This window comes from Amblyraja radiata, chromosome 16 (assembly GCF_010909765.2).
Source record: "Amblyraja radiata isolate CabotCenter1 chromosome 16, sAmbRad1.1.pri, whole genome shotgun sequence".
Taxonomy (NCBI): domain Eukaryota; kingdom Metazoa; phylum Chordata; class Chondrichthyes; order Rajiformes; family Rajidae; genus Amblyraja; species Amblyraja radiata.
The window spans coordinates 17,093,467-17,119,164 of NC_045971.1; the positions used below are offsets into that span (position 1 = coordinate 17,093,467).

At 40.8% G+C, this 25,698-nt stretch overlaps 1 protein-coding gene across 1 annotated transcript in view; it reads right to left on the reverse strand.

The window, feature by feature from the left end:
- Positions 1–25,698, reverse strand: part of aarsd1 (alanyl-tRNA synthetase domain containing 1) — a 26,574-nt gene continuing 876 nt past the window's right edge. Inside the window, exons 2-12 of the mRNA XM_033035246.1 lie at positions 22,542–22,670; positions 19,874–20,033; positions 18,124–18,181; positions 16,106–16,262; positions 10,958–11,074; positions 10,063–10,193; positions 8,514–8,580; positions 7,166–7,257; positions 5,172–5,226; positions 1,540–1,634; positions 1–533 (exon numbers count right to left, since the gene is read on the reverse strand). Coding sequence (XP_032891137.1) covers positions 395–533; positions 1,540–1,634; positions 5,172–5,226; positions 7,166–7,257; positions 8,514–8,580; positions 10,063–10,193; positions 10,958–11,074; positions 16,106–16,262; positions 18,124–18,181; positions 19,874–20,033; positions 22,542–22,670 — 1,200 coding nt within the window. The 3' untranslated portion in view covers positions 1–394. The remainder of the gene's footprint in view (positions 534–1,539; positions 1,635–5,171; positions 5,227–7,165; positions 7,258–8,513; positions 8,581–10,062; positions 10,194–10,957; positions 11,075–16,105; positions 16,263–18,123; positions 18,182–19,873; positions 20,034–22,541; positions 22,671–25,698) is intronic.

The window sequence follows — 25,698 nt, forward strand, 5'->3', positions numbered from 1 at the left end:
TTTCACCATGTGAAAGAAACATTTTATTTACTGCACCAGAAGTCAAGATTAAAAGCTTTTGTTCAGCAGTGAATGGAGTGATTGCAGATACACTCATTCCCATTATATTTCTGGTGCAAAGGCAGGTTCACGCCTCATTGACCGGTAGTTACAGTGTAAACACGGCCTGAATCCAGGGCCAGGGGGGAGAACAGCACTGTCCCAAGGTAACCTCACTTGCCGCCAGAGCCAATTTTGTACTGACATCAAATTTACAAGCTTGGCTGTGAGAAGAATCACACTGTAGGACTGTGTACATATATATAAATCTATATATATTGCTTAGAAAAGGACATTTTTAAATAAGCTTAAAACGCCCTACATTTAAATTTACATCAATGCTGAGTGTGTAAATTCACTCCTCTTGTGTGTCCGGCTTGCACACGTATTGCTGCAGGAGGGCTTCCACTTTTGGCCGTTTGCTCATCTTGTTTACTTTCCCCTGATAACGACCCTGTTTTCCAGCACCTTTTCCATCAAGGGTTTCAGCAACTCTACATTTGAAAAACAAACCAAAGCACCTATTAACTAATCAGCCAGCAAATGACTCACTCCTGGCAAGTTCCTTGAAATCATGCTCTTTTCTAATAAGTACTTTCCCAAAATATACAAAGTGTCTCACAACTCTGTGTTCACTACAGGAAGGACAGTTTATGATAGATATAGTTTGTGTTGATAATCTTTCCCCACCTTTTCTCCATTTCATTCTCTCCCTCTTAATTCTTAACCTAATGGAGATAAACTCCAGCCTCCCCCACCTCCTCACCCCACAGCCGAATCTTAATAATTTACAGGAATGAAGTATCAGTTTCAATTTTCCATTCCTTAAAAGGAGAAGTGACTCTGCTAGGCAATGCAAAGGGAAGCTGACAGGCTTCAACCATACTTCTAATCATTATTTGACAATTTTGTGCGGTATTGAAACATGGGGTTTAAACTGGTTTAAGTGACAGTTCAGAAACAGGCCCTTCAGTCCAACCAAGATGCCCATCTTAGTTAGTCCCATTTGCCCCATATGCATCTGAGTCTTTCATACCTTTCGTAAGGTACGGTTTGTAAGGTTATTTAGAAATAACAATTCTGCCATCTTGTTAGTTGCCTCCTATTCCGTTGCTTCTTGCTAACTCCCACCTTCTTTAGTCAAAAGGTTAAAAACGACTAAATTTAACAGACCCATATTTCCCCAGAAGAATTTAAGGCGTAATTAAAAAAATATTTCTATAGAAGGAAATATTGCTGTTATCATATGACTGCCTTTAATGCCCAGAAAAGATCAGAAAGGTTTAATTAATTGAGTATTGAGAAAGACTGGTGCAGCTACCAAAATGCCCATAGTTGCACAACCAGTTACAGAATGTTCTTTCTTCTACAAAATTAGGTGATGAGACATTTTTGGCATCATTTGATAAATGAGCAAAGTGCAGCGTAAAGTCTGCAATGTTTAAAGTAGCCATTTTCCAAGTTAACTCAACACAAAGAAATCCGACAATAATGTCTTACTTTGGCCCTAATGCTTCAACAGCATCCACTTGACCTGCTAACAGGAATAATCCTGCTCCTTTTTCATCTCCAACTGTTAGGAACAGCAGCACGACCTGAAGATAAAATACAATAAACAGCAGTCATCTTTCAAGTGTTTAAGATCTTGTGGACTACTTAAAAGTGATCTCTTTTGTACACTGAACAACAAAATAATGTTCTGCTTTTGGATTTGGCATCTGTTTACTTCTCAGTTTTATGAGAGCAGATTATATGAAAAAATCAATTTGTTTGGTCTAACAACTCTATTTGCTTTCAACACACAAAGTGCTGGAGTAACTTAGGAATCGCAGACAGCATCCGTGAAGGGAATGGACAAATTGTGTTTTGGGTCCAGACTCTTCTTCAGAGTGAATAACTTATTTTTGAGTTGGAAGAAAGGACCAAAGCGCTGTCTGTCTGCTCCCTCCACAGGTGCTGCCTAGCCTGCTGAGTTCCTCCAGCTCATGGTGTTTGGCTCAAACCTTCGCCCACTTGCAGTTCTTTGAGTCTCTCGTTTTGATTTGATCTGGCTAATGGCACCTTTACACGGGGCGACTTGACGCAAGAGTTAACCAGAGTTCAACATCGTGGGAACCTCGTGCGATAACAGTGCGGCATTCGTGGACCACCGTGGACCACCGTAGCGCTAACGGCAGGTCATCGTGTAACTTGGTCACTCGGGAGAAAATTCAAGAAAATTTGAATTTCTCCAAGAGTGACTTGTACACTTGTGGTTGAGTATTGCAACATTATATGAACGTAGTGGCCAGTGCGATATCCGTGCGATATCCGTAATAACTCTTGCGGGTACCGTGGGAACTCCTGCGAACGGTGAACCCGGAAGCTGGACAGAGGGGACAGAAGGTGATTACAAATTATCTTCAGTGGGATTGAATTTAAAAAATAAATAAAAATAAAGATTTACATCCGCATATGGACATCAACTTATTCATGAGTTATGTTAATGAGATTCAAGAAAATAACTATAATCTTTAAAAGGGACTTTAAAAGGGACTTTACTGAAAGGTTACGCATTTTTATGGTCCGTGAGATATTTTTCACATGTACTTCTTTGAGAGATACAGGTCGGAGTCCTCGGGTCCAGGGGTCCGGAACGCTACCAATCAACGTTGTGCAGAGACCCGTGTAAGGAGTGAACTGCACATGCTGGTTTAAACCGAAGACAGACACAAAAAGCTGGAGTAACTCAGCGAGTCAAGCAGCATCTCTGGAGAAAAAAAGCTGATGTTTCGGGACGAGACACATCTTCAGACTCAATTCCGATTAGGATGTCTGAAGAAGGGCTCCGATTCGAATCGTCACCTATTCTTTTTCTCCAGAGATGATGCCTGACCCGCTGACTTACTCCAGCTTTTTATGCTTTTCTTCCCAGATCTGACTTACCTGCTGAGTTACACCAACATTTTGTGTCCTTCTGTGCATATTAACCAGCATTAACCAGCGTCTGCAGTTCCTTTAGACATTACATAACTTCAGATTTTAGAGATATAGCGCGTGGGAACTCCTGCGAACGGTAAACCCGGAAGCTGGACAGAGGGGACAGAGGGTGACTAATAAAGGTGGTCTCAAAAGGACACATGGGAACATGTGTCCTTCGAGGACGTCCCACCTAATTGTCATTGTTGGATAATCTTTTTAACAGGAACACTTGCAGAGATGGCTCCCAGAAAATCTCAAAGGAAGGGGGTAAAGCGGGTCAGAGATGTTTTTGCCATGCAGGAGAATGAGGAGGAGACGCAGCAAGAGAGACAGGTGGAGAGGCAACAGGAGATGCCACAGATAACACTGCCTGTGGGCTCCTTGGAGCAGGGAGAGGGTGAGCAAGGTGCAATTCAGATTGCCTCCCCAGTAGCCGTTGTAGGAATAGCCTCTACAGACGTAAAGGGAAGATGGCAGAAGGTAAAGTCATATAACTTCACCAGGGAACAAGAGGGGGAACTTGTAGAATGGTTCCAATTTAACGAGATTCTGTACGATAAATCCAGAGAGGATTATAGAAACAGGGAGAGAAAAAGGAACCTGCTGGAGACGAAGGCTGCCGAGTTTCCCGAGTGCTCATGTGAGTTTATATAACGATATATAAGTTCATCAAGAGGAGAACCATTTAATGTTATCCAAGATTTAAAAACATACATTGCTATTGATGTAAAAGTGCTGTGTTTGCAGTTAACTTAAACTTCTCTTATAAGTCTGTCTGTCTGCCCTGCAGCTGCAAAGTAAAAAAGTCGCAGTATAAGAATCGCCTGAGGCCAAGTAGCGGAGGGTGATTGCTATGCGCAACCCTGGTTCCAGTGCTTTTCTCATTACAGTGTCAGTCTTCTTCAGCAGAGGTCCCAAATTATTCTTTAACTCATTAAAGAGCTCGGGTGAAATTCTGACAAAGTTTTTGAATGCACTTGTATCCTCTTCGCACAGCACATTAAGCAGTTGCTCATATTGTCCAAATTGAGCTCTCCGTTGAAAGATGGGCTTCACCCAGTGAGACTTCCTCTTAATTCTCTTTTTAATTAATCTCTCCCTTCTGCCTTCAAGCAAGCGTTTTCGATGCACATAGTGGGCAGCTGCATGCAGCGCGTCAATGAAAAAAACCAACATCCTGTACTCGAAATTATTTCGTAAAGGCATGTCTCCAAATGAGCCGATTCAACCAAGGGAGGATATATATAGTGTGTGAAAAAAAAAGTTACATCATTTGTGTCACGTGTAGTTCACGATGTTCATTCAAGATTTAACGCGACAGCTCGGGAAACGGCCAAGTCACTCGCACGAATAACATAAATGCCGAGTACCGTGGGAACTCTTTATCTACTGCCGTTATATCGTGCGAGACTCGTGCTGGACCACGACCTCTTCACTCTGGTGACATCTTGCGTCAACTCGCCCCGTGAAAAGGCCCTTTAAGAGTTACAATAGTGTGACATGTTTCTACTCCCCAATTCAGAGTAATCTCACTGATTTAACACTGGTGTACAAGAGTCAAGAGTGTTTCATATGTCATATGAATCATGACCGGAACAATTAAAGTTTGGAGTTCTGTGACAAGAACTGTGAAATAGTAAGCTTATTGGAACTGCCAAACTCAATTTATTCTTAAACCGTTCCACCAATAGAAGAGAAATACGTCCTGTCAAATGGGAACTTGGAGTTCACCATCTCACATGATCTAGGAGGACTGTTTCAACAGCAGGCACAAGAGACTGCAGATGTTGGGATCTTGAGTAAAAAACAACTTGCTAGAGTAACTCAGTGGGTCAGGCAGCATCTGTGGAGGGAATGGACAGATGACGTTTTGGATCGGGGTCCTTCTTCAACAAGAAGGCGTCCCGAACCGAAACGTCATTTGCCCATACCCCTCCACAGATGCTGCCTGGCACGCTGAGTTCCTCCAGCACTTTGTTTTGGAATAGCTGGTTTACTGAGCCATGCAGCTATGCAGAGAATAACTGTAGAATAATATACATAATAGAAGAGGATTTGAACAGACATAAAGAATGAAAGGGGCAAAATCAAGACAAATGTTGAGAACAAACAGTGAAAGAATATTTCATAATTTCCATTTTAGACTACTTTAGTAAGGATCTCCGTCTTACCTCAGTGCTAATTTCATTTGCTATAATGTTCATAAAATCACTGTCCCCTTCTTTCCTGAAATAAGGCAAAATCAGTTTCAAAAGGATCAACTAATAACGGATAATATGGTGTGCAAACAATGGAAATGTACAATTATGGACTGTTCTCGACACAGTACCTGTTGGCCAAGTAGGATTTATCAAACATTCCTGTAGTATGAATTTGAATAACTCAGTGAGACAGGCAGCATCTCTGGAAAGAAAGAGTGGGTGACATTTTGGGTCGAGACCCTTCTTCAGACTGGAGAATGGTCTCGACACGAAACATCACCCATTCCTTCTCTCCAGAGATGCTGCCTGTCCTGCTGAGTTACTCCAGCACTTTGTCTCTAACTTTGGTGTAACCAGCATCTGCAGTTCCTTCCTCCACATTCGTATGAATTTGAGTGTTCAGAGTGGCCAGTCTCAGCTAGCAGCAGTACAGGTTACATTACAACAGCTTGAGAAGGAACTGCAATGGCTGCAAAGTGTTTTGGAGTTATCCTGAAGTCTGGCGATAGCAATACTTCACAAATAAGATGCTCCTGAACAATCTGAGAACAGCACTTCCATTTTAACCCCAACATCTTCATCCATCCCGAAGGAAGACCATTAGTTGTGCAAACGGATCATGGTTTTGCTAGATACGCTTTGGAGGGGGGAAGATCTCCTTTTGCAACTTAAATGAGGCAATTAATTCATTGCAAAACTTGGTGGGAGGGGTGTTTATGATCAGGAAGTGGTGTTTTCGACAATTCACACACATTGAACTGAACAATCATTAACTTAAATCAGAGCAAAATAAAAGTTTAAAAAGGGAAGAGATCTTATTAAGGAAACCTTTAACAGAATGTGTTTTACATTACACAGAGTCTGCCGATTATTACCGCATGATCACGCAGTGAAGCTCCGTGTTCAGATTTTAAATCTACAATTCCATAGTAAGTAATAACCAATTTAAATAGTTTCAATCCCCAATGCGCGGATCTACTCTAAACGTTCCAGATGTAGGCCATCTGTCAGAATCCTAGAATGAACTTTTCTTCATTTGTTCAATGTTTCAGTGTCCCTAATTCATAATGATGGCATTGAACACTTGGATTATGGGTCTTCAACCTTTCACAAAACGTTCCTGAAAGAAGAGGGAATGCAAGGCTGGAAACAGAAGAATTTACAAAAAGGAAACAGCGAGTATGTTTTTTTTTGTTAATAGGTCTGCAGTGTAGGTCTGCCTCACTGTTCTGCCTGGTCTAGTCAATCAGCCAGCCAAGCGCTGAACATTCCACCATCTCTACAACCACCTTGCAGGTTCCATTCTTTTCAACCACGTTCAGACGCCAGATTTCTCTCCTCTTCCCCCCAAGTTCGGATTTGCAGTCGGCACCAGACAACGTTGGTTTGATCATCCAGCTCATAGACATGTTTCAACATCTGCAAAGCGCCTGCCACTGCAGTGTGTATGAAGAGGTAACCACTGTACTGTGAGATGTGGCATTCTAATGGTGATGACACCAACAATGAAGGGAAGGCATTATATCTACTGATCAGATTAGGGCACAACTTGGAGAGGATTCTGTAGCTGGTGGTGTAGCCGCTGACTGCTGCCCTTGCCGTTCTGCATGATCTGTCTAGCCATTGGAAGAATTAATGAGGGGAACTTGGCAACATTTATACTTACTAATCTGTCATTGTTTTCAATTAAATAATGTGGAGCTTTCGACAAAACGCATTCATATTTAATATGTGCAGCCACCTCGTGTATAACAATGTAATTTATGATTTTTTGAAATAACGTGCTTGTTTAATTAATGCCAAAACCGAAATGACACAATGTATTTTTAAAATAACACGTTTAAATTTATAACTGTTTAAATTTATATGTTTAATTCACACAATTTTGAATTAACTACTGCTTTTCAAGAAAGTAACCCCCCGTGAGGTTACCAGCAATGTCAGTAGAACATCCAGTTACTCACCTATGCATAACAAATATCTTGCCCTTGTTTGGATCACTCTTAAAGCTCTGTGCTGTCAACAGAGCCAAATCCTTCAGCAGGCTCACGTTATTCTTCAGATTAAAAAAAATATTGTGAATATTACACCCAAGAACTATATTCCTCCAAACATTGATCAAACAAATACAGTTACATGCCAGAGCACAGCTTGTGGTGGCAGCCACAGAATAAACAGTGCAATCATAAATATGAATGAGGGTTTCTCCCTGTACACATGCTTGTACAGAAGGTTCACACTTGGACCTTAGAAGCAGATGACATCGGGCATCAAAATAAACCTATTTATCAATTGCTGCAAAACGTTTAAGATCTTCAAGTCTAAATGCAGCAAATCCCTTGTATTTTAATATTTACAATATTTCGCCAGAAGGACTGCAATGATTTAAGAACATCCTCTCAAAGGTTATTAAGGATGACCAAAAATGGTCTTGATACCAATACCCACATTCAATAAATCAATTAAAATCCAATTGACCTCGTATCCAGATCCCACATATATTTGCCAGCATGTTCATGTGGCAAGAAAATATATTATGTTATGTATAAGTAATGTATAAGTTGTTTTTCACAATAGGACAAGAAAATTGGAAGTGATTACATAAATGCAATAATCATTCAGTAGATACATTGGAACTAACTGGTAAACATTAGAGCTAATAGTTCAAAGTACATGCCACTCAGTAGCGTTGGAGGCAAATGGAATCTAATTTTCAGCGGCAATACTTCGGAGTTTGGAGGTAAAATTCACACGCATCTGAGAAGGCAATATTTCTGCTTTCCCCTAAGCAAAATAATTTATAGTTTATTTTCCCTTCCCAATCGATACTAAATGATGCTGTCAGAATGAATTTAAAACATTCAATTGAGGTGTAGTTCCCTTATGTTGCAGATATTATACAAAGAATGTCCACTTGGTGATGACACTTACCACCAAATTCACCAAAATGTTAAGTTATCATGTTGTAAAGTTCAAGGATTAAGCTGGAAATTATTCTGACCATATTAGCCAATATTTTGTTAATATTCAAACATCTCCTACAGGCATTAGTCACAATTATTTTATATGGTGTAAGCATAATAGAATTGTCTATTGTGGAACTCGATTATAAATGTTAAAATTCTGGATGTAAACTATTCCACTGTTCAAAAATGTATAAAATATAGTTTTCTGAGACAACATCATAACTAACAAGCTTTCAAACGGACATTCTTTCCCCTAAAGTACTTTCTAAAGTAGATTTCTCAGGATACATTGTGGTAACTAAAATCCTCATTTGGAAACATGTATAATCAGACTGAAATGCCTGACCTTCTGTAGCAATCTGACAGATCTTTGCAGCTTCTCCACAACATCAAGATGCTCCTCTGGTCCATTTCTGCAAAGTTAGGTGAAGACAATTTGCATCAACCAAGCTGCCATTAGAAATCTTACCCATCATAAATGTCACACGTTTGGAACAGCCCAAGATATTCACGCTACATTTTCTTAACAATAACTGAATTAGGTTTCTCCCTTTCAACACAGTCCAGAGAACAGTTCCTATTTCAGAGACTACTGAGTTGTGGGCTAAATGTCTGTGCTCGAATCTTGTGTTTTGTCCGTCTCGTTACAACAGTTCTTGACAGGTGGCTTTCACACTGTCAATGCCAACAGTTACTCAGCTTTGTCTGAGTACTGCTGCAACAAAAAAAGCTTTTCACTGTACACCTGACAATAAACTAAACTTATGGTTTTACTGCAAATATCCTCCCCATAATGCCACCCCCCACCGAATCCTTCCCCCTCCTCCTCCATCTACAACCTTGTTCCAGCTACACAATTCGCAAATTTACTAACCCTGCGCTTCACAACCCTTTATAAACTCTTTATCTTTTTAGACTCACACCTGATTTTTACATCTCTGGTCTTTGTTCAAATCGCCCTGTCAAAATAAAAACCCTCTGTCTGTGTTCACCTATTACCTGCCATGTTTTGTCTTTCCTCTCCTCTTTTCCAGCTTTCTTCTCACCCCCCCCAAGGGTCCCAACCCGAAACGTCACCTATCCATGTTCTCCAGAGAAGCTGCCTGACCCGCTTGAGTCACTCCAGAATTTTATCTTTCTTTGGTACACCGACATCTGCAGTTTCGTGTTATTACATTTTGACTGTAAATCTACTTGTGATCTGATGTCATATCACAACCATGTGATACCAGCACACATGAGCAAGAAAAGTAATTCAATTACAACTTCTGGCAAAGATGTACTGCCTTCCAGAATGTAAACAACAAAGAGCCACATCTAGATCAGTCGCCTGGAAAACTACCGAGATGAAACCAAATCAATTCAGGCTATTTTTAGATTGTTCTTATCAATTTTCTCATTCTCAACTAAATCAAAATTGTTCTGTCTTTTAGTCTGTAAAATGAAAGCAGAACAATTAATTGTTAAAATTATTATAATTCAATTGTATTTACACAAATGATTCTTTTTTTTTAAATGGGTACATCCCTGTGTACAGGCACGGTGGCGTAACGGTAGAGTTGCTGCGCTTACAGGGTTCAATCCCGGCTACAGGTGCTGTCTGTATGGAGTTTGTACGTTCTCCCCGTTTTCTCCAAGATCTTCGGTTTCCTCCCACACTCCAAAGATGTACAGGTTTGTAGGTTAATTGGCTTGGTATAAATGCAAAAATTGTCCCTATTGTGAGTAGGACAGTGTTAATGTGCAGGGATCGCTGGTCGGTGTGGACTTAGTAGGCCGAAGGGCCTGTTACTGTGCTGTATCTTTAAACTAAACTAAACTAAAATACCAGTACAGTACAGAACTAATTATTGCTATCTTACATTGCGACTTACTGGGAAGAACATTCCACTTACTTGAGAAGTGATGTTAATGCTTTTTCCATTGTAAAACTTTTCTCCGCATATTTTAACACTCTGTTCCCAGCGAGGAAAACCAAGTTAATTTTTTTCTTCTTCCCTTTTTCTGTCCCTAACAGTTTAATAGCCTGAATAATGAACCAAGACACACAGTTAATTAGGTTATAACCCCAGGATCAGCAACAACCGCATTCATTCTGTCACTCCCCACGGATGCTGCCTTAAACATTTCCCAAGGTTTCTGTTTTTATTTCTAGATTTCCAACTTCTGCAGTGTTTTGCTTTTGAGTAACAAAAATTAATCTATGATCTTTAAATTTTCATCATATGAGAGGTGTCACTAACTCTGGACGAACAGTGTTTGAGGCGTAAGTAATTGCATTAAGACAGTGCGTCACATTCAGTCACCAACAATGAAAGATGGAGCCTAATAAACAGCTCAGTCCAGCAAAACAAAAACTGTTATATATCTACCACATGTTAAAGACATAACGTATAAATTGTTCAATTCACTAGGTTCTGCTATAAGTGGCTTACAAGTAAAATAGCTTCTACCTATTAATATGAATGGAAAATAAATGTAACTGAAAAAAAGAAAGCAGTGCAAAGCTTCTGTTCACTGAATGGATAGGAAATGTATGGTGGCTGTTTAGAGATACTTGCGCGGAAACAGGCAACTTTCTTTTGGTAATTTAGGACAACAGTAGTAAGCTAGGAATCATTTGCCATAAAACGATGCACCTTAATGTGATGAATGATTACTCATCATTACCCACTGTACAAATGCTCTAAAGTGCCTGAACTACACTAAAGGATTTGTTCCTGCCTCCAAGCAAGAAAGTAAATCTTTACTCCATTATTTACCAAAAGCAAATGAAGAGTCTTTACTCACCTGTAGGTGACTGAGATTCGATACGTGTGTTCCACAACACTTATCTGCATCAATTCCTACAATATCAATAATTCGGATTGGACCTGCATGATCATCTGGTAAATCCCCACCTCTAACCTACAAAGGAAACATTATTAGCAATGATAATTTAAAGCAATTAGTGAAATGTTCTGTGATCATTATTGACATGGCAGATCTTTAATACATTGCATATTGACATTACAGGACTTAAAGTGATTTTCTGAGGTTTTACAGACAGAGCAGGAAACAGGCCCTTCAGCCCAACTCGTCTATGCCAACCAAGATTCGCCATCTAAGTTCGTCCCATTTGTACGTGCATGGCCCATATCCTTCCAAACCTTTCCTATTCATGTACTTGTTCAAATGTCTTTTAAGTGTTGTTATTGTATCTTAACTACTTCCTCTGGCAGCTTGTTCCGTTTACCCACCATTCTCTGAGTGGAGAAATTGCCCTTCAGGTTCCTATTAAATCTTTTCCCTCTCACCTTAAATCTATGTCCTCTGGTTCTTGAATCCCCTACTCTGGGTAAATGACTCTGCATTCACCCAATCTATTCTCCTTACGATTTTATGCACCTCTATAAAATCATCCCTTGGCCTCCTGCACCCAAGGAATAAATTCCTAGCCATCCCTATAGCCAAGGCCCTCAAGTCCAGGCAACATCCTTGTACATTTTCTCTGCACTCTATCCAACGAATGATGTCCTTCCTATATCAGGGTGACCAAAACTAAACGCAATACTCCAAATGTAGCGTCACCAATGTCTTCTTATATCTCGAGTTTCGCTCTCCCCTGACTCTCAGTCTGAAGAAGGATCTTGAGCCGAAACATCGCCCATTCCTTTTCTGCAGAGATGCTACCTGTCCTGCCAGGTTATTCCAGCATTTTGTGTCTATCTTCTTATAGCTTTCGAGGTAAAGCATGACAGCTACTCAGCTCCTTTCTACCAAAAATGTTTTTTGTACATTTAACAAAAAATAACCATATTACTCAACTTGCTGGAAGTGAAAGAAGCACCTGATCAAAAGAGTAAGCCGGCTGGCCCCTCAGACCTGTCCCTCCATTCAACACCATCACGGCTGATCTTCCCTAGAGCTCTTCCCCACCACCCACCCATCGGCCACAATACAAGGATCTTTCAAAAAATCTATCTACCCCTCTTCAAATACAAAAGAATGTTAGTTAAAATATCTCAATTTTGACAACATTTTATAAATCTTCAGTTCTTATAAAGAGGTGGATAAAGTCCAGAGATTCCCCATATTTTGCGGGAGGACATTTCTATGTACCTATTTTAAATGTACAACCCTGATTTGTATCAATGTGCTCAGAGGCACAAATGTAAGAACTGTATTTCTATTCCCTTTTCACTTCTCTTTGACCTATTATACAGTTCGTGGAATTGTAACATCCCACCTCCCACTGTGGATTTGCTTTACTTACCTACACTGGTATTATTTTGTTTATTCTTCTGTTCTTTTTTTCCCATTAGCTATTTATCACCACAAAAATGATCTCAACTCCCCTTTGCTTTACTGATGGAGCTATCTTGAATGCAGTATTGCCCAGATAACCTTCTCCCCACTGTCTAGACTTTAATCAGCAGTACACCGAACAAACGGTGAGTTGCCACAGTCTTGACCCAGTGACATATTAACCATATTCAGTGCCATAAATACTCTCACCAACCAGGTAACACCAGGCTCCTTCATTAAAGCAAGAACTGAAATTCCTTCCAATCCACCTCTTCATAAGAACTGAAGATTTATAAAATGTTGTCAACATTGTGATCCTTTGCCTCGTCATTCTCAATGTTATTTGGCTATTCATTGATAATTTTCTCCAACTGCACCTTACATATTGTAGTTAATACAATCGCAAGATGCAAAATCTGACCACGCCTGTTTCTCCTGCACAAATAAATCTGTCCACACTAAGTGTATAAAGTCAAGGACACAGGTACATGTGCTGTGAATGGTTTGGCTACAATTAGAATGGTGTACAAATAAATTGCACTCACAACTATACTGTATATATGCTAAATGGCCTCCTTTATAATATTGGTCAGTAATATAATTTTTAGTTCTAGTTTTAGAGAGACAGCACAGAAAAAGGCCCTTACGCCCACCGAGTCCGCGCCGACCAGTGACTCCCGCGCACTAACGCTATCCCACACACACTACAGATAATTTACAATTATACCACATCAATTAACCTACAAACCTATACATCTTTGGATTCTGGGAGGAAACCGGAGATCCAGGAGAAAACCCTTGCAAGTCACGGGGAGAATGTACAAACTCCGTACTGACAGCATGCGTGGTCAGGATCGAACCCGGGTCTCTGGCAACGTAAAGCAGCAACTCTGCCGCTGCGTCACCGTGCTGGTCATTCCATTGTCAGTGCAGTAAGTTGCTACTACACTACACTAATCATTCTTCAAGATATAACCAGATAGAAATGAAGAACTTCATCACATTTGAGGCGGAACTTGTTAACTGCTTATAAGCAACCAAATCAATGCAGTGGGACAACCAGAAATGGCAAGAGACTGTGCAGCACCATACCTTATATTGCCAGGTGTAACCAATCTGGAATGTGTCAACAACTGTTGTACAATCAAAAGGAGTTAAAGTTGTGCCATAATTTCTTAGGTATGGTTCCCCCACCTTAAAATGGTACCTGAAATTGCACCGGCATGGAATTCAATTTGACTGCTTTTAAAAGGGGCATTTTAAAAATGCATGTTATAAACATGGAGACTGACATGTTTGTTTGGATGATTTAATGAATTTACCTTTTAGTAACTACTTCAACTCTAAACATATTGTGAATTTATACTATTTTCTAAGTGGCATACAGCATTAGGTTAGTGTGCACCATTGTATTCCAATGGCAGATGCTACTTAAGATGAGTGTGTCCTGAATAATGAAGTAACTCAGTGACCTCATTGTTTGCACAACACTGCAAAGTCAGTACCTTCTGTAGCTGAGACATGTTACTGACAGAGGGCCCTCAATTACTATCTACCAGATGTTCCTCCACCAAACCATGTACCCTGAAACGTCAGGGGTTCAATTCCCAGAATGTGTGGAGATTATAGTTCCAATTGACTGCAATAATTGAGAACAATACTTGGCTGCAACACTAGCAGGGATGGACTTGGCAAGGAAAGATAAAAATAACGGGTTTCTGTTCCTGTTTCTAACAATTCTCCTCCTTGTAAAGTTCAGAATTAAACTTGGCAGTGATTCTCTACATCACGTGGCTTGGCGTAGTGAGGGCATACACACCTAAAAATAACTATGAAGCCACATTTAATATAAAGCTTATTTGCCAATACATGTTTAGAATATAATTTGTGCTATTGTAGTTTTATTTCAAGTTGCTAGTCTGAGCATGTGTGGAAGTCAAGTTAGTGTGACCAAACGGAGAAACAGTGAGAAGAGTATCCTATTGACAGGGTCATTCACTTTCCAGAGAGTTGTAGTCTGTATTTCCACGATGATTTCCATGCAAATGTTAAAATAAACCATTGCCTGGTAAAAACAGACTCCATCTCTGACTTACAACATGGTATAGGTCATTTGGCCCATCGAGTCTACACCAGTAGTCAGAACAGTCCTATCAATCCCATTTCCCCATCTTTTCTTCCTATAACCTTTTCTCTCACATAGGCCCAAATCTCTTACCTCCCGTATATACTGGGCACAATTTACAGAAACCAATTCACCCAAATTTTATCTGTTTTGTTTAATTTAATATATTACTAAATTTCTGTTAAAGCAAATATTAGTGCAGTACAGGTAACAAAAAATTCATGTAAAGTAGACAAAAATGCTGGAGAAACTCAGCAGGTGAGGCAGCATCTATGGAACAAAGGAAATAGGCAGCATTTCGGGGGAGGGGGGGGGGGGGGGGGGCGGGAAGAAGAAAAGAAGTGGCAAAGCCAGTGAGCTCTGAGAAGGGGAGGAGAAATTAAGGACTACCTGAAATTAGAGAAGTCAATGTTCATACCACTGGGGTGCAAACTACCCAAGCAAAATATGAGGTGCTGCTCCTCCAATTTACGGTGGTCCTCACTCTAGCCATGGAGGAGGCCAAGTACAGAAAGGTCGTATTCGGAATGGGAGGGGGAGTTGAAGTGCTGAGCCACTGGGCGATCCGGTTGGTTATTGCGAACCGAGCAGAGGTATTCGGCGAAGCGATCTCAAAGCCTACGCTTGGTCTCACCAATGTAGAGCAGCTGACATCTAGAGCAGCGGATGAAATAGATGAGGTTGGAGGAGGTGCAGGTGAAACCCCTCTCCGGGCACTTTCCCTTCCACCCCCTCTCCGGGCACTTTCCCTTGCAACCGCAAGAAATGCTACACTTGTCGCTTTACCTCCCCCCTTGACTCTATTCAAGGAACCAAGCAGTCTTTCCAGGTGCGGCAGAGGTTCACCTGCACCTCCTCCAACCTCATCTATTGCATCCGCTGCTCTAGATGTCAGCTGCTCTAACACCTCCGCTCGGCCTCCTCCATGGCCAGAGTGAGGACCACCGTAAATTGGAGGAGCAGCACCTCATATTTCGCTTGGGCAGTTTGCACCCCAGCGGTATGAACATTGACTTCTCTAATTTCAGGTAGTCCTTACTTTCTCCTCCCCTTCTCAGCTCTCCCTCAGCCCACTGGCTCATCCTCTTCCTTTCTCCCCCACCCTCACATCAGTCTGAAGAAGGGTTTCGGCCCGAAACGTTGCCTATTTCCTTCGCTCCATAGATGCTGCCTCACCTGCTGAATTTCTCCAGCATTTTTGTCTACCTTTGATTTTCCAGCATCGGCAGTTCCTTCTTTAAAAAAATTTAATGTATCTGGCTTGTAGAAATTTGACAAGATAAAAGGGTGAGAAAAGTCTGATGTGAAAACATCCCAACCGGCACACAAATGTGGGCATTCCTACTCTTTACAAAGGCCTGGTAATACTCAATCCTGAGACAGGCTAGTATGTGAAAAATGTCACTTCCTCAGGCCGCTATGGAATCAAAATTGCAATGAAGAGCCTGCACAATTGCAGGGAGTAAACTGGACCTGGCACAGGGGAAGTAAGCAAAGCAGCAACAACGACAACCAAAATCATTTACCTGTTCTAGCTCTGGATCATCCAAAGATAGGGCTCGTACATTGACAGGAATGTGCTGTCTTATTTTCTCATTTACTGCCTTCTCCAGAGCTTCGATCTGCTCGGCAGACATAGAAGGTGTATCTAGTTCAATGTAACCACGCTGCCGACCCAGCTCCCTGCAGAACACAGATCACAGATCTCACCATTTCCAGCAATGGAAAAAAAAGCACCTTTGTTGCCTTCACCAAAATCACTGGAGATTTTGTTAACAGATTATATATCAACTGAACAAATCAAGACTAATACAGGACAGAAGAAGAAGTATCAAATAAAAGGTATGCAAACTTATGATAGCAAATGCATAGTCCAAATGATCGCCTGAAAGCACCAAGCAGAAACTTTTCAATGTTTTTATTCATTCTCATATTTGATGCTTTACTTTGCAATATTTTGCTCCTTTTCGGAAAAAAAATTAAAATACAAATCCCAGACACACCTGAATAGTTTCAGTTCTTGGTATTACAAACACAAAACCCCAAAGATTAAGTAATTTACATCAGGAGAAAAGATTGAAAAGAGGCACGACTGAAGTCTGTAAATAATGAATGGTGTGAATGAGGTTTAGGAAAGTCTGACACTGCAATCAAATGTTGATAGATTTAAACAGAATGCAAAGACAGATGCATGTCATATCATCCAACCAGTCGCTGGTGGCTGTTGAGGAAGGGATATTACCCCAGGGGGCACATGGGTGGCAAAGGTGCCTGGTATAATGATAATTCTGTGAACACTACCAAATACAATGCTAATGAATGTATGTATAGCCGCTGAGAATGGCGAAATAGTTTTTGCACAGTTTTTGTTTTGTATATATTTTTTATTCTGATTTAAGTTTATTTTTGAAATAAATAAAAATATGATCTTCTTTCCATACCTCTTTATGAAAGACATTGTACATATCCTTCTTACCCATTTTTCCTCAATGGTTTATCCAGATTCCCTTTAAACCATTTATTTTATCTACTCCAGCCACACCGTAGCAAAAAAAGTCACATATTTGAAATACACTAAAGGGCCTGTCCCACGTGGACGTTATTTGCGCGTCACGCAGGTGGCGCGTGAGGATTTTGAGCATCCCAAAATCCTGGGGTGGCGCACGCTCACCGCACGTCACTGCCTACGTCACCACATCTCACCACATGCACGCGTCACAACGCGCGCATCCTGCGTCGTGGTGCGTAAATTATGTTGCGTAAATGACGTGCAAATAACACCCAAGTGGGACCGTCCCTTAAGTTTCTCCTGAATGTCCTAGTGAATTAATGAATACTTCCTATCTATTATCACCAGTAAAACTCGAGTGACAATTCATAACCAAGACCGAAGAATAGAAAAATTACCACCATTCCAATAGTGCAATGGGAGTTAGCTCAGAATTACCTTGGTATGTTTAAAAAGGGATCCATATCAACAACATTTGAGGAATAAAATATTAGCAACATAGCTCGGAAGGGAAGCTGGAGAAGGAACAGGGAGCTCCACAAAATATGGGAACAACAAATGGGATCAGAATAAAGGCCATCTTAGCTTCAGACATCGACCCAGCATTTACCACATTGATACACATTAATATGATGAGCAAGGTGAACGGATTTTTTCATGCTAATCTTAAAAAAAGGTATATTAAATGGTTCACCATATAAACAAGTTAGAAGTAATCCAGAAGGTACACAAAATTGCTGGAGGAACTCAGCGGGTGCAGCAGCATCTATGCAAGAAGTAATCCAGAATTGGTTCTGTACACATTGACAATTTAATGACACAGAAACTGCAGATGCAAGAAAAAGCAAAAAAAAACAAAGTGCTGGAGGAACTCAGTGGGTCAGGCAGCATCTGTGGAGGAAATGTTTTTTTGCTCCGGGACTTCTTCAAACTGGAGGGTCCCAAGTCCATTCCCTCCATAGATGCAGCCTGACCCACTGAGTTCTTCCAGCTGTTTGTTTGATGCACAGTTACAATTTATCAGCTCGCACTTACCATGAGGTTGTTTTATATCCAAACATCGAATCTGCTAGGGGTGTAATTAAATGTTGCCCTAAAACAAAACACAATAAAAAATTCACAAGCATTATTACAATATGTTAATCTTAATTCTGTATAAAAGTGACCTAGTTAAAATAAAATATTAACTGTCACACTTGATCAGTAATCAAAGGTCATGTATTATTATTTAGGAAATAGGTCCCAACGTCTGCAGGGTGAAGCCTTCAAGATAAGATTAATAATAATAATAATAAATTTTATTTATGGGCGCCTTTCAAGAGTCTCAAGGACACCTTACAAAAATTGAGCATGTAGAGGAAAAACATGTAAGGGGAATGAAATAAATAGTAGAGACATGACTAGTACACAAAGTAAAGACAGAATTCAATACAAAACACAGTATGAGGCAATTAATGCACAGATGAAAAGGGACGGGGACGTGGGGCTAAGGATAGGCAGAGGTGAAGAGATGGGTCTTGAGGCGGGACTGGAAGATGGTGAGGGACACGGAATTGCGGATCAGTTGGGGGAGGGAGTTCCAGAGCCTGGGAGCTGCCCTGGAGAAGGCTCTGTCCCCAAAACTGCGGAGGTTGGACTTGTGAGGCTCTGTCCCCTAAACTGCGGAGGTTGGACTTGTGAGTTGGAGACAAGAGCCTGCCCAGACCCCCGTTGTAAATTTATTAAAGATCCCAGGAATACCACCTGACCTTGAGTGTCAAAGATTTCAGAAAACTCTAACCTAACCTCTGGAGTTAGGGAAAACTCCAACTTTTAAAGACTGACTGGTGAAATGGGGTCTTGCCATGAGGGTATTACAAGCTGTAACCCCACATTCTGCACTCTGGTATTTTTCTTTTAGCACTCACAGTGGTGTATTTGTGTTGTCTTGATTGTACTCTCATATATATGATTTCTTTCATATTTCTGGGTTATCTGGGTTACCCTCTCTTCTGTGCTCACCGCTGACTTACTCCAGCATTTTGTGTCTACCTGTACTGTTCTATGTTCTATAGAGTTGGTCTTGGCATCATGCCCAGCACAGACATTGTGGGCTGAAAGGCTTGTTCCTCTGCTATACTATTCTATGTTTTACCTCGATAGAATGCAAACAACATTTTCATTGTATCCCAGACAATTCTCCAATGACCCTTCCAATCGTAAGTGGATATCTGTTTTTTGATCGACCCTGAAGCTGATGCAGGATCCCGACCTGAAACGCCGACGATTCCTCTCCCTCCACAGATGCTGCTCAGCCTGCTGAGAGTTTTGCTCCAGATAACGGCATCTGCAGTCTCTTGTGTCTCCACCTGAGGCAAGCAGATGGTATGCATAAAGAGGAGTGTGGGCAAGTATGTGAAAATGGGCCTCAAAAGAAATGTGGGACATCAGAACTCCAGTAGGAGTTCCCTTAAACTACCAATGCCTTACTGGACTCCTTAGAAGCCAATTCTGACATTTGGGCGTTCCAAGACACTAACATGATAGCGAAACACAAAGTGCTGGAGGAATTCAGCGGGTCAGGCAGCATCTGCGGAGATAATGGACAGAATGTACATCTGTGAAGATACTGGAGGTAAGGATTCCAACCCAAAATATCACATACATTCCCTCCATAGATGCTACCTGACTCACTGAGATCTTGCAGCACTTTGTGTTTTTGCGATAAATAGTGAAAAATGTAAAGGCTTATTTCAGAAAAAACATAAATACCTTTAAAATATTAGAGAAGGTTTAACACGAGTACCTGAATGTTGCTGCATGTGGTCGAATCGCCTCTCCCAGTCGACTTTCAGCTGAACCTTGGACAACGGCTCCAAGGGTGACTGTACAAAGTGAACCGCCTCAGCTCCATTCCGCATCACTCTTAACACAGGGATATCATTAATGAACCCATGGTCATCTGGCTTTAAGATATAGATCATAGTAGTTTAGAGAAATGTCTTCACTGGGTTCAATTATCTTCAATTCCACCAATACTTTAGAGTCTTTAGACTTTACTTCAGAGATACAGCGTGGAAACAGGCCCTTTGGCCCACCGAGTCTGCGTCGACCAGCAATCACCCCGTACACTAGCACTGTCTCACACGCTTTACCATTTCCAGAAGCCAATTAACCTACAAATCTGTACATCTTTGGAGTGTGGCCGGAAACCAGAGCACAACAAAACCAACGCGTTCACAGGGAGAGCGTACAAACTCAGTACAGACAGCACTTGCAGTTAGGATTGATACTTGAAGCATTTTTAATTTTTGAATAATATATAATATCAAGCTAATTTATTCACATAATTAAATGTCCTTAACACTGTGGCAAAATTCTATTTTGCAGATTGGTGCACATTATATTATTTAGAGGGGAAAATTGGTTCATGTTATCCACATTTCAATTAGCTCATGCAGCCTGATTTCCATTACTGGCTCTGCCTTTAGTATAATCGATGAAATAAAATTCTTCCACCCACTGGTTTCAAACCAGCCATTTGTTATCTGTTCAAGATAATCTGTTCATACTTATTCAAGAGCAAATCAAATGTGTGAACCGTAACCTCAGTGACTATATATTTAGACTAGTTAACACTGGATATACTGATCTGAGTGGATTATATCAAAGTGGCGTTTAGCCTTTGAACCTTGCAGCATCTCCAAATTTAGCTCTTGCGGTTAAGATCAGTATGGTGACACAGACAAATATCGAAAGATCATCGCTCAACTGAAAATATAAATTTTAAAACAAAACCTGTGTTGAATAAACAGGATTAAATTTTAATATGAATCTATAATGTTGCGAAGTGGAATGTGAGCATTCATACAACATTTTCCTATCACCTAAACTTGAAGAGGTTAGAGCGCCATTAGATTACTGCACACTTCAAACAGAGTTTGTACTTCTCCCAAACCAAAAAATTATTGGAATTCCAATAAATTGTCTGACTCAACAATAATTGTCATATTGGAATGATATGTGAATACATTTCATATTTTTAAGAAACTTTAAGGAATGTTAAGAAATGTTTGGACTGGTACATGGATAGGACAGGTTTAGAGGGAAATGGGCCAAATGCAGGCAGGTGCGACTAGTGTAGATGGGACATGCTGGACGTTGTGGGCAGTTGTACTGAAGGGCGAGTTTCCACGCTATATGAGTATATTGGAGCTGAGTTTATTGCGCAATACACAAAACGCTGGAGGAACTGAAGCGGGTCAGGCAGTATCTAGGGAGAAAATGGACAGATGAGGTTTCGGGTTGGGACCGTACCTCAAACTTAGGGTGGAGTATTGTCCTGGACAAGTTTAAGAAACTGAAAGGGATTGGAAAAAAAATTCCCCAACTTCCTCAAAATTGCCATATTTAAATCTACTTCACTTTGCCGCGTCATGAGAGATTGTGGTTTTCTTTCTTCCATATATAAGATCTGGACCCCAACTATCCATAAATGCCCTTGATAAAGTAATAATAGGCCACTTGTTGAATAACAGCAATCTTTCTGCAGCTATTTCCACAGCGTTATTGAGCAGGCAGCTCCATGATTTAATAATTCAATTATACTGTATTGTCACATGTAGCTAAGTACAGTGAAATTCTTTGTTGTTGCATACAATCTGGTAAATTCATACAGCAGACTTGATAAAGAGTCACCATGTTTCTGGTGCCAACAAAGTTTCACAACCCAATGACAACAAAGGGCTACTGCTATATTTCCAAGTTAAGATTTGGAATAAAATTTGAGAAAGGACATTATTGCTTTAGAGGGAGTGCTACGACGGTTCACCAGGTTAATTCCCACTGACATATGATGAAAGAATGGGTCGACTGGAATTTAGAAGGATGAGAGGGATTCTTATAGAAACATATGAAATTCTTAAAGGATTGGACAGGCTCGATGCAGGAAATTTTTTCCCAATGTTGGGGGAGTCCATAAGCAGGGGTAACAGTTTAAGAATAAGGGGTAGGCCATTTAGGACTGAGATGAGGAAAAACGTTTTCACCCAGAGAGTTGTGAATCTGTGGAATTCTCTGCCACAGAAGCCAGTGGAGGCCAATTCGCTGGATGTTTTCAAGAGAGAGAGAGATTAAGCTCTTAGGGATAAAGGAATCAAGGGATATGGGGAACAAGCAGGAACGGAGTACTGATTTTTGATGATCAGTCATGATCACATTGAATGGCGGTGCTTGCTCGAAGGGCCGTTTGGCCTACCCCTGCACCTATTTTCTATGTTTCTAAGATGGTGCATGACTTGACAGAGAACTTGGTGATAATCGAGAATACAATCATCTTGTACACATTTAATACAATGTCCAAAGAAGCATCACATATAGTTGTGTGACCTGTTTCTTTCGAGTGTTCACTCACATCAATGTAACATCAAATCCGCATAAACAATGCAACTTTTTGAGGAACAAACCATTCTGACCTGTCCACCTCCCTCCGGAAATAGCACCGTGTCCTCCAGGATCACGTCGAAACCTTTCAGAGTTTCCTTTTTCCCATTATATAAGGTTTTCAATTCTGCTGCCGTACACGACACCACAGTGGTTTCAAACTGCAATGAAAGGCAAAGTGTTTACAAAACATGGAACAAGAGAAATTGGGAAGTTACAGCAGTACAATAACTGATGAAGTAAAAATTAGATTAATCTGCAAACAAAAACCTGAAAAGTGAAATATGTTTAAAGTTCTTCTCATTCACCATTTGTGAAATAAAAACGTTCACCCATCCAGTCCATTAAACTATCAGCCAACAGACATTTGATACAGTTGAGAAAGTAAGAAAAGCTGGAGAAGCAATAAGGAGCTTCAATGATTGAGCAATATTTTGGCATACTGTAAAATGTTTATGTTATCCCACTTTCTCGTCCACTCGGGGCAATTTACAGAGGCCAATTAACCTACAAACCTGCAGGGAAAATGGAGTGTTCAAACATCTTCCCCATACCCGCACATTTCTCATGTGAAGAATAGGTATCCGACAACTGAAAGCGTTCACTTTTTTTTGAGAAACAGTATGATTAAACGGAAAGCTTTTTAAAAAATACAGGTAGACAGAACGTTGCCTAATAAAACCGCATGCAGAATTGCAAGACTGTTACAAAAGAAAAATGTTGCAGATGTTGGATATCTGTAAAATAAAGTGCTCGTAACACTCAATGGTGGAGTGACTCAGCATCATTTGGTATGCAGGAAATAACTGCAGATGCTGGTTTACACCCAAGATAGACACAAAATGCTGAAGTCTTCTTCTTATCGAGTCCACACACAAGATTAGAAGTTGTTCAGCCAGAGCTGAACACACTTCTCGGCATCTGCACAATGGTGTCTGTCTTGCGCTTCTTGTGCTTCTTGTGTGCGGTGGTGGAAAGATTGGTTGAAACAGGGCCGCGACGTGAACGCTCTTTCCTTGGCCTTGAAGTAACTCAGCGGGTCAGGCGGAGTAAATCTGGAGTAAAGGAATAGGTGCCCTTTCAGGTCGAGACTCTTCTTCAGACTGAGAGTCAGGGGAAAGGGAAACTAGATGTATGAAAAGGTTCAGAACAAATCAGAGCCGGCACCGATGACTCAGGAAAGGTAGTAGGCCCCTGGGAGTATTGAGGGAACTACGAGTACAGAGTTTCCTGAAAAGTGTAGATAGGGTGGTAAAGATGGGTTTTAGTATATTGGTCTTCATCAGTCAGGGTATTGAGTGTAGAAGTTGGTATGTTCTGTACAGTTATACAAGACATTGTTGGGGCAAGTATTGTGTTCAGTTTTGGTCACCCTGCTACAGGAAAGACATTGTTAAGCTAGAAAACGTGCAGAGAAGATGTACCGCATATTGCCAGGGAGAGATTGAGCAAATTATGACTTTATTCCTTGGAGTGCATGAGGCTAAGGAGTGATCTTATAGAGATGATCAAGAGGGGAATTGAGAGGGTGAATGTACAGAGTCTTTACCCAGGGTAGAGGAATCAAGAACCAGAGGGCATAGGTTTAAGATGAGAGGGGAAAGATTAAATAGGAATTCGGAGGGGCTACCTTTTCACTCAGAGGGTGGTGGCTTTATGCAATGATACAATGCGATGAAAGAGGCCGGTGCTATAATGATATTTAACAACATTCACTTGGGATAGGTACGTGTATAGAAAAGGTTTAGAGGAATATGGACCAAATGTGGGCAAATGGGTGGAGCATCTTGGTCGGCATGGACATGTAGGGCTGAAGGGCCTACCTCCGTGCCAAGCTTTGTGAATGCTAATGGAGCTACACTCACTGAGCAAGTGGAGCACATTCTAATACGCCTGTATCAGAAATGCTATTGAATGTCGAGGCTAGGTGGCTAGACTCTTCCCTGCTGAAAATGATCCTCGCCTGGCATTTCCGTGCCGTTAGTATTACATGCCACTTATGAACCCCCGCCTGAAAGCCCTGCTGCCTGCAGGCATGGACAGCTGAATTTGGTGAATCGCTGCAAATAGACGTCAACATTGTGCAATTATCAGCAAAGTCCTCACCCCTGACCTTATAGTTGAATGCTATTCATTGCTGAAGCAGTCAAAGATAACTCTGCCTGGGACACTGCCTTAAGAAATTCCTGCACTGATGTGCTGTGGCTGGGATGATGAACAACAGCCAATCCTCCTCCTTTGTACTAAGCATGACTCCAAGTGCTGGAATGTTGACTCTTTTGATATGATGCATTGATATTTCTGTTTGCCTTCCTGGCAAACATTTCTATTTAGATAATGGCTTCCACTCATTAAATTATTTCTTCTCTATACATGGTAATATATTTGCTTTATATTTGTAGTATTATTGGTCTAAAAATAGATTTTTATTGACCGCTCATCCACTGCAAGAATAAGTACATAAATTCATTTTAGGAGTAAAATTATGCCATACCACCATAATATGCCATCAAGTCTACTCTGCCATTCAATCATGGCTGATTTATAATTTCCTCTGAACTGCATTCTTTTACCTTCTCCCCATAACCCTTGACAACCTTACTAATCAAGAACCTGTCAAACTCCACCTTAAAAATACCCAAAGACATGGCCTCCATATCCATCTGTGGCAATTAATTCCACAGATTCACCACCTTCTGACTAAAGAAATTCCTCATCTTCTTTCGAAAGGTATGTCCTCCCATTCTGTATCTTTTTCCCAAATAGAGTCTCATCGCCAAGGGCCGAAGCCACAATGTGCTCCAGGCTCCCAGCTCTTGACCTACACCCAAACCTTCTTTTCCGGTCACTCAAAATTTTTGTACATTTCTTGGGAATTAGAAACAAGAAACACTATAGACTGGCAAATAAGGATATTTTGATAGTAGAAATATGCAGAGGGAGTATCAATTGGGCAGAAAATTGGCAAATGAAGTTTAATCCACAAAAGTGTGAGGTAATAGGTGTGAAGTGATCTCATTCCCTCCCATATTGAGATTAGCATGTGTGTTCAGTGGATTATTGATCCAGTCACAGCAACACCTTCAATATATAACTATGACAAACCAGTTGGAGTGATAATTGTAGATGCTGGGTCCAACATGGCCCCTACACATTTCCCTTTTTCCTCCCCTACCCCTCGATCCATTC